Raw genomic sequence first — 16,302 nt, forward strand, 5'->3', positions numbered from 1 at the left:
CGAAGGTGGCGGGGCGGGAAAACAGCCATCCGGTTGCTTGAAATGCAGGACTGCATGGGTAGGCTCAGCCCATGATCCAAGCAACCTGATTGGTTATGTCCCCCACCCCAGGTGCTAATACTTTATTTGGAATGGTAAATGCCTAACAATAGTATTAATAATTATGATAATAATGATGACGATAAGGATAATAATAATAGTACTAGTAATGATACCCAGGCCACTCCCTGGCACAGCATAGTTGGTGTCTTGCTAACCCAATGACTGCAGACTTTTCCAGGTGTGAGATAAATGAGTGGGAACAGGTGAGATTAACGAGTTCCATTTAGAAGGCTGTCGTTATAAGATCAGATCTTACCCAGAGTTCACCTTTCTTGCTTTACCAGTACTTGCCGGCCCTCCAGACTGGGGCACTTACCTTTTCTCGGCCAGGAGCTTCTCCTCCAGGAGCTGCTGCATCTTCAGCTCAATCTGTTTTAGGTTGCTGTGGATCCCCTCGCTCGGGCCGGGGGACTTGCTCTGCTTGCTGAGGGGCTCCTGCTGGTTCTCGTCCTGCGCCAGCATCTCGAGGGTCTTCTGCTTTTCCACGGAGAGCTCCTGAGCAGCAACGGGAGAAACAGAAGGGATGGTCACGAACACATTAACTAGGAGGCCATGCTTTAGTTCAGATTTCTGAAACCTTTGCCTCTCCAAATGTTTGGACTACAACTACCATCAGCCTTAGCCAGCATAATCAATCATGAGGGATCATGGGAGTCGTAGTCCAATGTATGTGAAATCCCATGCTTTAGTCTATGCAACCAACCACAATATGTTTTTCTTTTAAATAACTATTGCATAGAATGAATGAGTCTTCAGCACATCGTTGTCCGGCCCCTTTCTGCTACTTGTTAGGTGGAGTGGGGGTAAAGTGAATTGGGATGAGATGCAACATTGATGGAACCCTCTGACAACAAGGCAGTTGTTAGGTATTGGATTTGACTATATTTGAGGGTGTGACAGCACTGGAAGACCCTAAAAGAATCTCCCAATCAGGAGAAGGAGAAACTCTTTGAAAGAGAATAGTATTTAGATGCTTGTGAAATATCAGGGGGTGATTAATCCTGTAGCCTGGACAGGCATTACAGAGCTTGGCTATCTGGACCTGGAAGGGGTGGCCCAGAAAAGTAGTCTGTGTGAAGCAGGGTTGTCCAACTCCAAGCCTCGAGTGATGGAAACATGTCAGATTTGAAGGATAGACCTGATTAATATTCGTGAGAGGAAGGTGCATTTAACGTCCTGAAAACACACAGGGTTTGAAGCCTGGAGTTGGACACCCCTTGTTGGAAGCAAGTGTCTGCAGTCAGGCATTCATCCATAGATGGAATTTATTTCCGAGGCTCATGCCATTTTACTTTGGGCCTCATTCCGAGATTGGAGGTAGCCATGGCGCTATTTGCGCCATGGCTGCCTCCAATACCGGGTCTGGCACCGGTCTTGTTCAATGGGGATTTACTGGTGTATTCCGACCCTGGAGGGACCGGTAAGTCCCCATTGAACAAACCATTCCCCATTCCTATTTGAGCCCCCATAGGGCTCAATGCGAATGAGGAGGGCGCTAATAACGGGCTCACGACTAGCAAGCCTGTTATTAGCACCCTGGTCCCTTAGCGGGACCTGTAAGGGACGTGTGGTCAGACCACACGTTCCTTACGGTTCCCGCTAAGGGACCTTGGAATTGGGAGGTAAGGGATTACCGGCACCGGTCTCCTTACTGGTGCTGGTAATCCCTTACCGCCCAACTCATAATGACCGCCTTTGTCTCGAAGTTGATTTGGGGCTGAGCCAATCCATGCCCTGGCTGATAGTGTAAGGGCTATGAAATATATATTTGCATATTTGGAAACTAATATAGCCTTTTTATGGCAGGGCGATGTGAGCCCAACGATGGGTGTTAGTCACTCTCCTGGCAGCGCTTTTCAGTAGGACCTGGAGTCGGTGAATAAGGACCTGATTGGCGCCAAGGAAAAAGACGTTATAATAATCGAGCTCAGCCCCAATGAGAGCGCGAGCGTTGGTGGGACAACTAGATTCCAATAAAAAGGGGCAGATTTCACTCAACAGGGTTTGGTGAGAACTAAATGAGCTAATGATGATGTTAGCTTGGGAAGAAATTGATAAGGAGGAATTGAAACAGCTCTGTGAGATTGCACTTTTTTTCTGGGTGCACACCTTAGACCTGCAAATACAAATTCAAAGTGAGAGGATATTCATTGTATCCCTCATGGGGTTAGTAGCCAGTAGAAGAAAGTCTGTCTTCACGTGGTTCAGGCTAAGCCAGCTGTCCTTCATCCAGGCCCGAATGATGTCCAATAGGACCTGGGTGAGCATCAGATCATCGGTAGGAGCACCTATAATTCTCAACAATATCTGTGTGCCATCTGCATATGTGTGCAAGGACATGCCTTCCCTCAACAAAAGGTCACGGGTGGGAGGAGCTTGAGGTGAGAGATGGCGATAAACAGGATCCCTGTGGGACACCACAATTCATACGTTAGGGGAAGGACTCAGGAGAATCTAATCATACCGGCGAAGAGCTGCCGCAGAGGGAGGATCTAGACCACCGTTAGTCATAAGGGGCCTTCCAGCTGTTTTGGCTTTCAACTCTCTTCAGCCCTAGCCATCTTAGAGAGTGGTGAAGGATCAGGGGAGTTGTAGTCTAACAAATCTGGAGTACCTTATAATGGGTAAACATGATATGATCGAAAATCCGATTCCCGGCCCCAGCATTGATCATGATCTACTTCTCCAGCTTGTCTAACAATACCTGGTCAACTACTGTTTCGATAGCAGTCAACAGATCCTGCAGACCCCCGGCTGACAGATGCGTCGACCTCCAGCAACTGGAGTTGATTATCTCTGGCACCCGATAGAGCAGTTCCCATCCATCTGTTTGGTCTGAAATCAGATTGTTTATCACCAAATATACTGTGACATTCAAATTTGGGCCGGGAGGATAGCTCAGGGGCAACGCGCCAGCCTTGGAAGCTAGACGACGTGGAGCAACACAGGTTAAATCCCCAGGTCCGTGCTTAGAAACCTCTGGGTATTAAGCGCGTTACAAATAACCAATTAAAATTACCATGTGGGCCTATGGATGAGAAGAGGGTACTTTGGCGATAAAGACGCACTCGAGATAGGTCTATGTTTAGAACAGACTGTTGGCCCCATAGAAGGCTCTTGTAACGGAGGGGTGATCTCATATATGTCAATGTCATGGACACATGCCTTTTCCAAGGAGAGGTTCAGGTTCTTGGCAATCAGCACAGCTAGGGCTTCACACGCTCTTTGACAATGACTGACGGGCCAGGATCTCCAGGGCAATTAGTCAGGTTACTTTTGTTTATAACCCTGGCAAAAGAATGTGGGTCTGACTGGTTGGAGAGAAAATCCCAAAGAGGATGAGTGTAAGGCAGCAAGGGAGGTCCCCAACTGCGGGGGCCGGGACCCGGTGGAAACCCACATTTCATTAATTCTATCTTCAAAGAATGATAAGAGCTGCTTGAACAATTGCTCAGCTAGCACAGGACCATCTGTGGTTGGGACTGGATGAGCTCAGTGCTTTAACGGCTGAAAAAGAGTTATTGGAGATGATTTCAATTGTGTTCTCCAAAACGCCGGATGGAATCGTGACGCTCGAATGAGCATTGCACATAGGGCGACGCGCAGTATGTCCAGTGGACGGGAAACTGGAATCCCAGATGGACCAAGGGCTAGGGGCAGATGGGAGGAGTGGGGATGGTGCAGGAGGAAAGCAGGTGCAGGGGGATGCCCCCAAAAGTGGTGAGGGGAAAGAGTCAGCAACCTTCTGGGGGGCGGCGTTTACCGTGCAGCCCTCTGCAATGTCCTTTGTAGGTGACAATCGGGCATAGATTCGTCTACCTGTGCATTTTACTAGTCTTTTTTGGGATCTACAATGGCTTATTTATATTTGTTTGCATAAAGACTGCAAGCACACTCCACAAGCATGTGTGGCGCCTTTACTGCATCGCAACTCTGCACATCTGACTCGGGTTCCCAGCTGAAGGAAAGGATCAGAGGGCCATCTCTGGTTTTTGGAGAAAATGTTAACATGTTTCGTTCTTAATGGAGCTACTGTGTCATCACCAAGAGAGAGTGCGCATTGCAGGCAGGGGTAGACTGGGGAGCAGAAGTGGCCCTATATTTCCAGTAGCTGCACCAAAGTTCTGGAACAACCTTCCAATTCACTTTAGAAATTAATTCTTGGACCCGCATTTCAAGAGGCTGATCGGAACCTGGCTATTTGATAAATTCAACTAGGCCTCTCTCTATTATGACCGTAGGCGTCCTTCCTAGTCATCTCTATCCACTCTGTGCATACAATATATGCCTGTAAGTTTTATTTAATTTATTTATTTATTTATTGTGTTTAATCAAGTGTGATTTTTACAAGTTTGATTTCGTATCAGAGCAAAGATAAAACAAAACATCAAATCATCACAACATCAAAAGCGGGACTGAACTGAAGACCTCAGTAATTCGCAGAAGGTAAAGTCAAAAGATAGAAGTCTAAATGGGGACCTCCTCTCAAGGAGGAGCAATCGGGTAGGAACAGTTCTGTGCAGGCTAGACTTGCGATTTGTTTGCGCTCGTTCTTTTGTACGTTAATATTTTTCAGCGCCAAGTCCAGCATTTATATGGTTACCAAGGTCCATCTTGTGGTTTCCCCTGAGATCAGTCGTTTCCAGACCATATCTTCGTCTACGATTACGGATCCTGTGAGTAAGGGCCAGAGGTACACTGATCTATATTGCCTCATTTTTGGGCATGCCACTACTAGGTGTCTTACTGTTTCAGGCTGCTCCAGATTTTTGCAGATTCTACATTCGTTTGACCCTGAAGTCGATCTTATGGCCAAGATTTCGAGTGCCATTAAGAGGTTGAGTCTTGCTTTCATTAATGTTTTTCGAAGCAGTTTGTTCTGGAATTTGATACAGTAGTTCAAGGGGAGTTTTACTTTATTGAATGTAGGAGGGAGATGCGCTAAGAGGTTGTTCTTGGTTGCTTTCTCGTTAGTGTCCATCCAGTCTTTATATTCCATTTTTATTTTTACCCTTTGCGGGTTGTTTTTCAGATCCTCTTCTGTACAAGCTACGGCTCTCAGTTTTTCTTTTTGGAGGGAGACCCATTTGTTGAGTGTTTTACATTTCTCATCTTTGATTTCTTCTGCTATCACTTTCTAGATTGGTAATGTATCTGACAGCAGCGTTTTTCTATAGAATTGCATTGAACTTTGATCTACAGAAGCAGTTAAAGATAGAAGGCCCAACTCATGCCTAATTGCTATCATAGACGTCGATTTGGGAAGGCCCAACACTGATTTCCATATCATGCCTTCTAACTTCGTCCATATTGAAGTGGGCATAGTAAGGGTTGCGTCCATTCCGTAGATGAGCAAGGGGACTATTTTTGTTTTATAGAATTGAATGGCTGGAAGCAGTGACAATCTTCCAAATTTGATGTCGATCGATCTTATTTGAGCCATTAACTGCTTTACTTTGTCCCATAATGTCCTCTGCATCATAGTTTCTTGAGTTGAGCCGTCGATGGTCACTCCCAGGTATTTGTAATGGGACACTATTTCTAGTTTGGTTTTTTCAAGAAACCAATTCTGGTTCTTGGTACTTGAGATCTTTGCCTTCGTTTTATCCAGAACCAACATTTTTGTTTTGGTTTTATTGATTTCCAAGTTGTTTTCTTCAATGTAGCATGCCAAGTTGGTTAGTTTATGCTGTAGACCGATTTGAGTGTGATCTATTAGAATCAGGTCATCAGCGTATAGGATTCTTGAAATTGCTGTTTTTCCGATCTTTGGGGGAACGCTCAAATTTTTGCTTCAGAATATTGGTAGTCTCCTAGAAAGGTGGTGAAAAGGGCCGGGGCTAGAGGGCAGCCTTGTTTCACTCCTCTGTTTGTTGGAATTTCCTCTGACAGGGTCCCTTGGTGTTTCAGTCGTACACGTATCTTTGTATTTGAATGCAGAGCGATCACCGGGTCTAAGATTGAATTAGGACAGTCCCAGGCTTCCAGTTTGGACCAGAGTTTTTACGGTTGACTTCGTCGAAAGCTTTGGATAAGTCGACAAACGCCAGGTAAACTTTAGGAGACCCTGCCTTGACTTTTGACTTTAGAATATTCAGAAGCATGATATTCACGGATGTGCTTCCGTTTTTCTTGAAGCCCATTTGAAAGTCATCAGCACATGGCGCATTTTTAGAATGTTGTCAGCAAAAGGGTTGCATAGATCTTCCCGATAATATCTAGGAGCGCTATTGGTCTATAGCTCTCTGCATCTTCTCTACTTTCTTTATTGTAAATTGGGACGACCGTTGCTTGCTGCCAGGACTCAGGGATCATTTTTGCTTTTCCACAATGCTCAAACATTTTATTTATTACAGCTGCCCATTCACCAGGTGATTGCTTCAAGTCAGTATTAGTCAAGCCATCCATGCCTGGGACTTCAGATGTTTTTAGTTTGAGTATCGCTTTTTCGATCTCCTCAGGATCTGTCACATCTGCCCATGATGGTACAGTTTCCCATTGGGAGGTTTGGATGGTAGATGGTGGGAAATCGAAGAGGGATACAAAATGAGTTCTCCACTTCTCTTCTGATACTGAGTTTGAGATGTCATTAGAGGTCTGTGTCTTTTGAATTAAAGCCCAGAAGTCACGAGATTTTTTTGTACTTAGTGCTCTTAACATTTCCTTCGAATCCTGTTGGTACAATGCCAGTCTGTGATGTTTTGTCCATCTGGTATATGCCTTTGATTCTATTTCGAAGGTCGACCATATTTCCGCTGTATTAGTCTTTTCTGCCTTTCTTTTCAATTTCCGTATCCATCTTCTTTTTTCGACCACAGACCCATCATAGGCATGTTTGAATTGCTCACAGGTGTTTTTGTGGCCTGCCGGCTTTACTTTGTAGGCCAATAGAAATGGAAGATAGTTTGGTCTCCATTGTTTTTGCGTCATGGCCTTCGTTACTGCTAGTGGGTTATATTTTGCATTTATCTCCCTCACATCTGCTGTTGTCAAGCTGAGTCATGTTTGTTGCTTATTTACTGACAAATTATAGTTGTAGGTCTGCTTTAGTGGGCGTTCTCCCTGCCATGATAAGTGGAGCAGATTGTGATCACTGTGGTTGGTTCGTTGCACCTGAAAAGTCTGTATGTTGGGTAGGAGTCCCTGACTTACAAAAATGTAATCAATGTAGCCTTGTTTTTTTGCCATTGCCAGGTTGGCTCCATTTCTTGATTAGGAAACAGACTTGCGATGTTATAGAGGTGTCTAGAGGCAGTAAAGGTCATCCATGCCTTGCCTCTTTCTTCTGATGCTGTGTGAAGGAATTGAACGTCGGTACTCTTCCACTGTTCCTCGCATTTGGCGTTCAGGTCGCCGCATATGATGATGTCAGTATTTTCGTATTCGATGTATATTTTGTCAATCATATCCACCCCTTTTGCACAGAAAGCTTTACTTGTTGTTCGTTGGGGGTTCCAATAAGTGTTGATGATTGCTAGCCGTGACAAAATTTCTCTGTCTGAGCCTTGTGGTTTCCGAGCCCATGATGTTAGGCTAGCCAGCATTTCATAGGATTCTTCCAATTTTTCAATTGGTGCTATTCCCCATTCTATTCGAATTGCTGTGAAAAGTCCCGAAGATGGACGACCCAGTAATCCTTTCACGGCAGGAGATATTTCTACCGTGAAACCATCCAAAGAAGGCTTTTCTACAAACCATGTTTCTTGTAGGCAGAGAATATCATATTCTCCTAAATCGACTTCCCCTACACTCGTTAAGTGTGTTTGTCCTCTTGTGTTCCAGGAGCGAAAGGTGAATGCTTCTCTAGTATGTACGTCCGAAGTTAGTTGGAATCCTGGGAGTAGAGGTACTAAGGACACCACTCGTTGCTATTTATCACCTTTGCTGCTAAGTGCTGATTTAAACCATGTCCATGGACCTGTGGAGGTTTTCTCATCTGTGCGTCTCTTTTGCTTCTCAACGCTTGTTTTGCCATTTCTTTCTTCTAAGGCCACTGGTGGGCGTCTGGTTGCCTGTTGGATTTGTGGCCCCTCTTGTTTAGATCTCGTTATATAGGAGCGAGGAGAGGTCTTATGTCTCTTAGGGGTCTCATTGGCCCTATGACTCCGGTCCTTGTTCTGGGATCTGTGTCGATGCTGTCGTCTGTCATTCTGTTCCATATTTGGTTTGTGATTGTAGATGTCTTTGCGTCCTGAACTGTAGCCTATCCAATTGTTCCTGTATAACTCGTCTGTTCTTGATATGTATCGATGTTTCAAATGGTCCGTGTTTGGTTTGTGACTGTAGATGTCTTTGCGTCCTGGGCTGTAGTCTATCCGTTTGTTTCTGTATAACTCGTCTGTTCTTGATATGTCTCGATGTTTCAGATGGTCAGTTTCTTTGGTTCTTTGTAAATTGTCACTGTCGGTTGCTGTGTCTTGGAGTTTAGTTAAAGTGAAGCCTAGATGTTTAATTTCGGTGTAGGCTTCTGGGGTAATTTCTCAGAGGGCATACAGCTTAACATGAAGATAGGCTTTCACTATATGCTCTCTATGATAAGGTTCAATGAATGCCAGATCGTCCGTCTTCATTTTCCTCAGTCTGTGGGTTTTGCTAGTTATTTTTAGTACTGTTTTTCTATTCAGGACCATATATCCCTCACTATTTGCCTCTTGCTCTAGTTTGAAGACCCGTAGTGGCCCTTCCGATCTTTCATCTTTCTTTGGCCAAAGATTGGCTTCCTTCGTTAATTTTTGGACTTTTTGTGTTGGAGGGGTATCCACCTGATCCCCCACTCTATTCTCTCAAGTATCACTTTGGTCACTTTTCTTATTTTGTTCGTATGGAGATTTTGGATCTTTAGGCGCTGACCTTCTAGCTGATTTCTTATGTGCTGGCCGCCTATTGTTTTGCATTGTTGTCTGATGACACTGGTGTGTAGTATCTATTATTACTATTGTCTTTTCTTCCTCTACTGTCGGGCCCTCACTCTCGGCTTCTCCAACTCTGGATTCCCAATGTTGGGCCGTATTCATCAAGTCCGAGGATGCCAAAAATTCTTCTACAGATTTGGGAGATCTGGTCAGGTCTACCACATTGAGGGGTCTCTGTGTGTCCCCACTAACTTCATCTTCATTTGATCTACCCTTGTCATTTGGAGCCTTGGATCCTGCTTGGTCCCTCCCTTGGGTACTTGTCGATTTAAGTGTGGTCTCTGAAGCTGCTAGTTTCAATATAACTGGTTGTTTTTTTGCCGGTTCTTGTTTCCGTACCATTTCTAATTCTCCTATGGCTCCCGATGAGTTGAGCACTATCCTTTTTTCTTTTGCTTTTGGAACTCCCGGAGGAGTATCAGTAGCTTCACTGGCTATCGGTAGTTTTAATGTTTGTATTTTTTTTTTCCATATTCATTGTCTGGTTTTTGATCGCTACTTGCATAGTCTATAATGCTTCTTCTAGAGCTGACACTTTTGTTTCCCATATTTTCAAGTAGTTGGTATTTCTTGCTTCCGTCATGGTTATTTATGTAACCCTCTATGAACGTCAGTTTGGTATTCATGTTGCCAATTAAGGATGTATCGTCTTGTAGAGAGTTGTTAATGAATTTGTATAATTTACAGAATGGCGCTAAGGCGATTGTAATGGCCGACATGATCGTTGACATGATCGTTAACATGTCTGTTTTTTTTGTCGGGGAATCTTTTTGGGGCGCTGTGGATATTTCGCTCAATCTTCTATTTTTTGGCAAAGAATGGATGGTGACTGGCCGCCTATTCGGCCGTAGTGAGTAGAAGGTCAGTATGTCATCAAAGTGGTTAAGGTCATGTTCTGGTTCTGCTACCACGGCAAGTGATGGTTTCCTGTTTCTTGAGGGCTCTAAAATGGTGGTATCGTTTATCTCCGGTACTTTGGGTTCTCTGCCCATGTTCAAGTGGGCTTTTGTCCAAGCATATCGTTGGTTCTTCTCAGTGTGGTCCCTTTCCGGATCAGGGGATCTTGTTGGTGACCTCCCATCTGCTACGGTGGACGTTTATTGTAGATCAGAGCTGTTGTTGGGTTGTTCCAGGAAATTACAGTGGCCGGCAGATACCCTGGGGGTCCCTTTTTGATCTTCTGTTTGGATGTATGGAATAGCTTTGCGAGGTGACTTGTGATCGAGCCGGCCTGTGGTTTTTGGCCCAGTAACTAATGGGCTTTTATCATTTGCTCTACTTGTGTCTGCCGGACACAGGGTTGTTCTTGTTGGAGGGCAGCTGACAGAGAGCTCAGCTGATATGTCTGTTTTGCGTGATTTATTTGCGGGGAGTGTGTCTTGTAGGGCCTCCAGAATTTCAGAATCGGATAGTTCCATGTCAACATCCAGTTTACGTTTCTGATGTTTAGTGAAGAAATCTTTAAGTGGGCACGACATCAGTGGGTTAGGCAAAAATGTTGATGTTGCCACCCTCTTTCTCTGCACTTTTAATGGTTTTTTGGTTGAGGGTTTTTGTATGCTTGTTTTGAGTTCCTGTGTTTCGTGCTTCGCTCTGTTGCCTTTTGTCTTTAACTTGTTATGCTTGTTTTTTGCTCTTTGTGCACTTATTTTCTCAATAATGTGGGTTTTGTCTCTTGTTGGGGACTGAGTTTCTTCCATGTTACCATCCACACTGCTTTTGTCCAGTTCGGTTTGCCCCTCATCCTCTGAGCATTCTACTGAGTCCGTTCAGGATGTGAGGCCATCCTTGTTGGTGTTGGTGGTATGAGTAAGAGAAAAAATGTTCACTTCTTTTAGTTGATCCATGGGTTTCACTCTAGTTGGAGGAACGTGTATTAAGGCTGTTATGTTCTATTCATTTCTAGCCATTGTTACCCTTAAACTTCCAGCTTCATGATTAGTTCCCGCAATGGCCTCTTCTGAGGCGAGAGAGTCGGGAGTAGAGTGCCTCATTCTCTCTGGTAGTGCCCTGGTAGAAAATGCTTCCTTCAGCTTGTAGACCTTGTCGGTCTCGTCCACCTCGTTCATATCCATTTCATTTTTTTTTTGAAGGTCCAGGCCCCCATATGGCGGCGGTGACAGGCTTATTCCACTCACTTCGTCACAATCCTGCTCCTGCACAGAGTCCTGCTGGGGCTGCCCTCCGGCAGAGGTCTGCAGAGAGCTGGACGTACCGAAGGAGGGAGAGGAGCCCCGGGTTGTGGATGTTAAGGACGCCGTACTGCTGGAGGGAGGGGGGCGCAGGACCTATGGCGTCGCAGGTCAGGGCAGTCGCGATAGCAGATTCAGGTGTTACGTTCTTACCTCCTGTAACTGTTGGAGAGACTGCTGCAGCTTCAGAGGGCTGCTTACCGCTTCTCAGGCGCTGTTTGGAGGAGTCCACGTCGGCATCAGCGTCTATGTCAGTGGTGTCGCTCTTTGCTGTCCTCCAGTCTAGCTTCGGCATTTCTGCCTTTTCTTTCAGCTGATGCAATTCCATGCAGGCCCGCGGCTTCCTGGCTTCCCGGACTGCTGCAGACTGTCACACACCTCGTCTCACAGCTCCGCTCGCCGCTCTGCTCCCGTCACGGGTTATGTGGGTCCTCCCACAGGATAAACATGGATGAAAGACTGTAGGGCTGCTAGACTGCTGCAGACTGTCACACACCTCGTCTCACAGCTCCGCTCCCGTTACGGTTTATGTGGGTCCTCCCACAGGATAAACACGGATGAAAGACTGTAGGGCTCCTAGACTGCTGCGGACTGTCACACACCTCGTCTCACAGTTCCGTTTTTTTTATCTGTGTTGTAACTTAATTTGTAACCAGCTAAGCTTCCAAGTAACCTATGCCTTGATATCTCCAGGTTTGGGCATGTAACAAATGCAATAAATAAATAAATAATATTACACTGTGCAAGCGGGTTTAGAAAGCAAGCTCAATTGCTCTAAGTAGGATTTGGGGCGTTACCCACCATAAACATTTTGGAAAAATGTATCAAAATGGTGAATTTTAAAATACATTTTGTCCCTACTGAACGATTAAAAACTATTTAAACATATCAAAGAAACTTACTTATAAGATGTGTTAAGAATGAGGAAAAACATACTGGAGGCTTCATGACACATTTGTACCCCAAAGGGATGTTGAAGATGAGAGGAGAGATGGAAGGAAACAGGTGGGTTGACTGGAAGAGATTGTGTGTGTGTGAATATATATATATATATATATATATATATATAAATATATATTACATGGACGCAGTAGCGTCCATGTAGTTATGGTTAAGAGCATTTTTTGGGTGGCTTATAACTTCGCTCCCTCTGGACGAATCCTCACCAAACTTTGCAAACAAAGTATATGGCCCACTCTGAATGTCTTTACAAAGTTTGGAGAGGTTTGGTCCAGGGGGGGCAAAGTTATAGGGGGGGTCCCAAAACTTTTGTTTTTTCCCATAGACATAATGGGAAAAAAAATTGCGCACGCCTACAGCCCAAACCGCTGGACGGATTTACACCAAATTTGCGGCAGGAGCGGGGGCTTGCTCCTGAAAGCGTGCTTTTGCAAATTTGGTGTAAATCTGTCCAGTAGTTTTTTTTAAAATGACCAAAATGTAAGGCAAAAAAATTAGTGATATCTCCGTTAGCTTCGCAGACGGACTTCCCGGTTCGCTCCGCGGACAGTGCCCCGATTGGCCGGGCAGCTTGCGTGATGTCCACGGACATGCGACGTGTTCGCTGATTGGACGGCGTGGGGCGTGGAGCGGGTCAGATTTTATGTGGCGCCCGCCATCTTGCATTCGCTGACAACCGCGGACAGCGCGGTGAAACTTGGATTAAAAATTGTATTTAGTGGAGTGTGTTGGTGTGTAAGAGTGTTTGGGGAGGGTGGGGGAGTATGAGATAGGTTCAATGTTCTGTTTTTTTTATGTGCTAGACGCTTTTGTTGTGTTCGATTTTTCTGCGGACAACACGGCTGTTCTGAAATGTTCGTAAAAAAACAGAATGGATTCGGTGTCAAGTTGAAAGTGTTCTACGAAGACTCGTGGGGTCCTGGAATGTTCGCAGGGGGTGTCCTGAAGACGTCGTCTGTATTGTTCGTTGTCAAGCTGAAAGTGTTCTAAGAACACTCGTGGTGTCCTGAAATGTTCGTACATAAAGAAAATGGGGGTGTTCTGATGACGTTGTCCGTATTGTTCGCTGGCAAGTTGAATGTGTTCTAAGAACACTCGCGGTGTCCTGAAATGTTCGAAAATAAACAAAATGGGGGTGTTCTGAGGACGTTCTCCGTATTGTGTGCCTGCTTAGCTGTATCCAATGAGGGAATGGCACAGAGAGTGAAGTGGAAATGGTAGAAGGGCTGTCTAAGAGTTACGCGGTCCGCGGACAGGGCGTGCTACATCCGGGGTTTTCCAGCAAATCCAGCATGGAAAGAAGACTGTAGGGATCAGCCAATCAGATGTTGAGGGTGTGGATTTGTGTTCAAAGAGACTGTGTGTAGTGAAGATGGCAGAAGTGGAGAAAGTCAGGGTGTTGGTGCTTGGAGATATGTTTGTGCATGGTTTACAACAGCATGCTCAATGCAGGCATGTTGCAAAGAATTTTGATGTTAAAGGAGTGGAGGTGGTGTGGAGCACTGTGCCTGATTGCAATGTACAGGGAATTGTGCAAGTTTGTGAAGATATGGGCAGGATGAACAGTCCCCATGTGGTAGTTTTGCACTATGGTGCTTTCCATTTGGGCTATGTCAGTGCCCTTACTTTGTTGGCAGATTTGGAACACTTGGTTCAAGCAGTAATGAACATCCTTCCAAATACCAAAGTAATTTTTTCTGGATTAGTACCTAGGGCAATATGGGACAATAGTTCATTTTTTTGTCCTCAGCAAAACAATGCTAGGTGTGTAATCAACCGAGGCATGTGTGCCTTCATGCTTAGAGCTGGTATGTTCTTCTGTAATAATGAGAATATTGATTCCAGTAATGCTGTTTATTTTAAAGAAGATGGCATTTCCTTATCTTTTATGGGAAATGCCATTCTGTTTTGGAATGTAAGGGTTGCTTTGGAGAAGGTTATGTGAAGATTTTAGGAGTAAAGTAAGAAAAATAAAAAAAATACAAAATAACAGCTGTCTGTCAAGCATCTGCAAAACCCCCCCAAAAAACGGCTCTTTTCAGAGCCAACCTCAACGGGGAAATGGGGCACACTATTTAAATTTACATTCACCATGCTCAGATTTTCGATATGTCCGCGGACATGGCGGTAGTCCGTGAACATCGAAATCACTAGCTAGGGGTTCAGTATGTTCTATGTTACATGTATATAAAGTCAGGGATATTATGGTTAAGTTGTGCTACTAAAAACATATGAAATTCAGTAAAAGAACTTTGTTAAAGGGACGTTATGGTTAAGTTGCGCTAATAAAAACCTATGAAATTGAATGAAAAAACGTTGTTAAAAGGGACGTTATGGTTAAGTTGCGCTACTAAAACCTATCAAATTCAGTAAAAAACATTGTTAAAGGGACGTTATGGTTCAAAGTAAAACCAAAAAACCCCTGAAATTCGGCAGTTATGGTAAGATAAGCAACCATAACTCGCGCCACCGTGCACTGATAACACTAACACCCAGGACATCAAAGATGACATCACAAATGTCATTGATGACATCACTGATGACATCACATGTGCATTTACTTTTCATGAAAACTCTGTAGGAGGGATTCTTATAATGTTGACCAAAAAGTGTCAAGGATCATTTGAATAAATATCATGAGCTAATTAGTCCATTAAGCAATGCATTGATATAAATAGCATTCTATTATGAAGCTCTATCCAGTATACTAAGCAACTCATGCAGAAACTTAGGCAGTGTGTGCAGTATACATGATGAAGGTGCAATATTCATAATCTTGCCATGTAGAATCATGAAATGATAACTGCTTTCTTATTAGAGTTTTGCGTACTGTGAAACATGTAATAAGTAGCTAGTAAAACCCACTTAATACATAATTAAATTATTACAGACAAAACACAAAGAGACAACAACACATACAAATATGAGTATATGCAGGGACAGAGAAGTAAGCAAAAAAGCAGCAGAAGTAGTAGCAGAAAGAGTTCATAACCTAACTGATTGTCTTTATGCAGAGAAATGATTGCTCTGTTTCAAAGCTGCTACTTACTGTATGTATGTGTATCAAATGATGTCAGTGAACCCTAAGGAAAGGAGTGTGAGTAAAATGTATACAAATATGAGCATATACAGGGAAGGTATAGTAATACAAATAAAACTATGAGAAAGTGCTGATAACTCTAATGATTATCTTCATGCACAGAAAGGATTGCTCTCTTTCAAGCCTGTGTCTTCCGCTATATATATGTTTCATATGATATGACTTGACTCTAAGTCGACGAATATAGTACCTTTTCAATTTTTACTCCTGACTGTTACTGAAGAAAACTATGTGGCTTAGATATGTCAGTAAAGGAAAAAAAGGGAGAGCCAGCCATGTGATGTCATCAGTGATGTCATCAATGACATTTGTGATGTCATCTTTGATGTCCTGGGTGTTAGTGTTAGCAGTGCACGGTGGCGCGAGTTATGGTTGCTTATTTTACCATAACTGCCGACTTTCAGGGGGTTTTCGGTTTTACTTTGAACCATAACGTCCCTTTTAACAAAGTTTTTTCATTGAATATATATATATAATTATATATATATATATATATATATATATATATATATATATATATATATATATATATATATATGACAATGCATTACTTATCGTAAAAGCATTTCTGATGGTTGTATCTGCTTAGATTCACATGCTGTGCATAGGTCCGACATCCAGTGGTCACTGCGGAGTATTGCATTTTGTTTTTCGTAGTCGAAAAGGGGACGTCGACAAGGCGTGTCTGTAACACTATCCCTATAGTGACGTGCATTGTACCCACAATCCCTCACGCGTCGAGGTCCCTCTGTTTGTATTTTTTCTGCCCTGAGGGAGCCTTCTATACGTGAGTGAGTACAGAAAAGAGAGAGAGATGTAGAAAGGTGTCTATGTTCCTTCCATCCGAGCGGGGAGGAAGGGTGGGCGCATGTGAATCTAAGCAGATACAACCATCAGAAATGCTTTTACGGTAAGTAATGCATTGTCTTCTGATGTTTGTTAATCTGCTTAGAATCACATGCTGTGCATAGACTAGCAAGCAGTACCCGGAGTTGGCGGTGGGTTATGAGAAGGAACAGTAGAGAAAAGATGTCTT

General features: G+C 43.9%; 1 protein-coding gene across 2 annotated transcripts in view; it reads right to left on the reverse strand.

The window, feature by feature from the left end:
• The window catches only part of PLEKHD1 (pleckstrin homology and coiled-coil domain containing D1), a 310,344-nt gene that overhangs the window by 28,814 nt on the left and 265,228 nt on the right, over positions 1 to 16,302 (reverse strand). For both annotated transcript variants that reach the window (XM_069638581.1, XM_069638582.1), the window contains one exon: positions 419 to 597. In XM_069638581.1, coding sequence (XP_069494682.1) covers positions 419 to 597 — 179 coding nt within the window. The remainder of the gene's footprint in view (positions 1 to 418; positions 598 to 16,302) is intronic.

The sequence above is a fragment of the Ambystoma mexicanum genome, chromosome 14 (genome assembly GCF_040938575.1).
Source record: "Ambystoma mexicanum isolate Mex_15411 chromosome 14, UKY_AmexF1_1, whole genome shotgun sequence".
In the NCBI taxonomy this organism is placed as follows: domain Eukaryota; kingdom Metazoa; phylum Chordata; class Amphibia; order Caudata; family Ambystomatidae; genus Ambystoma; species Ambystoma mexicanum.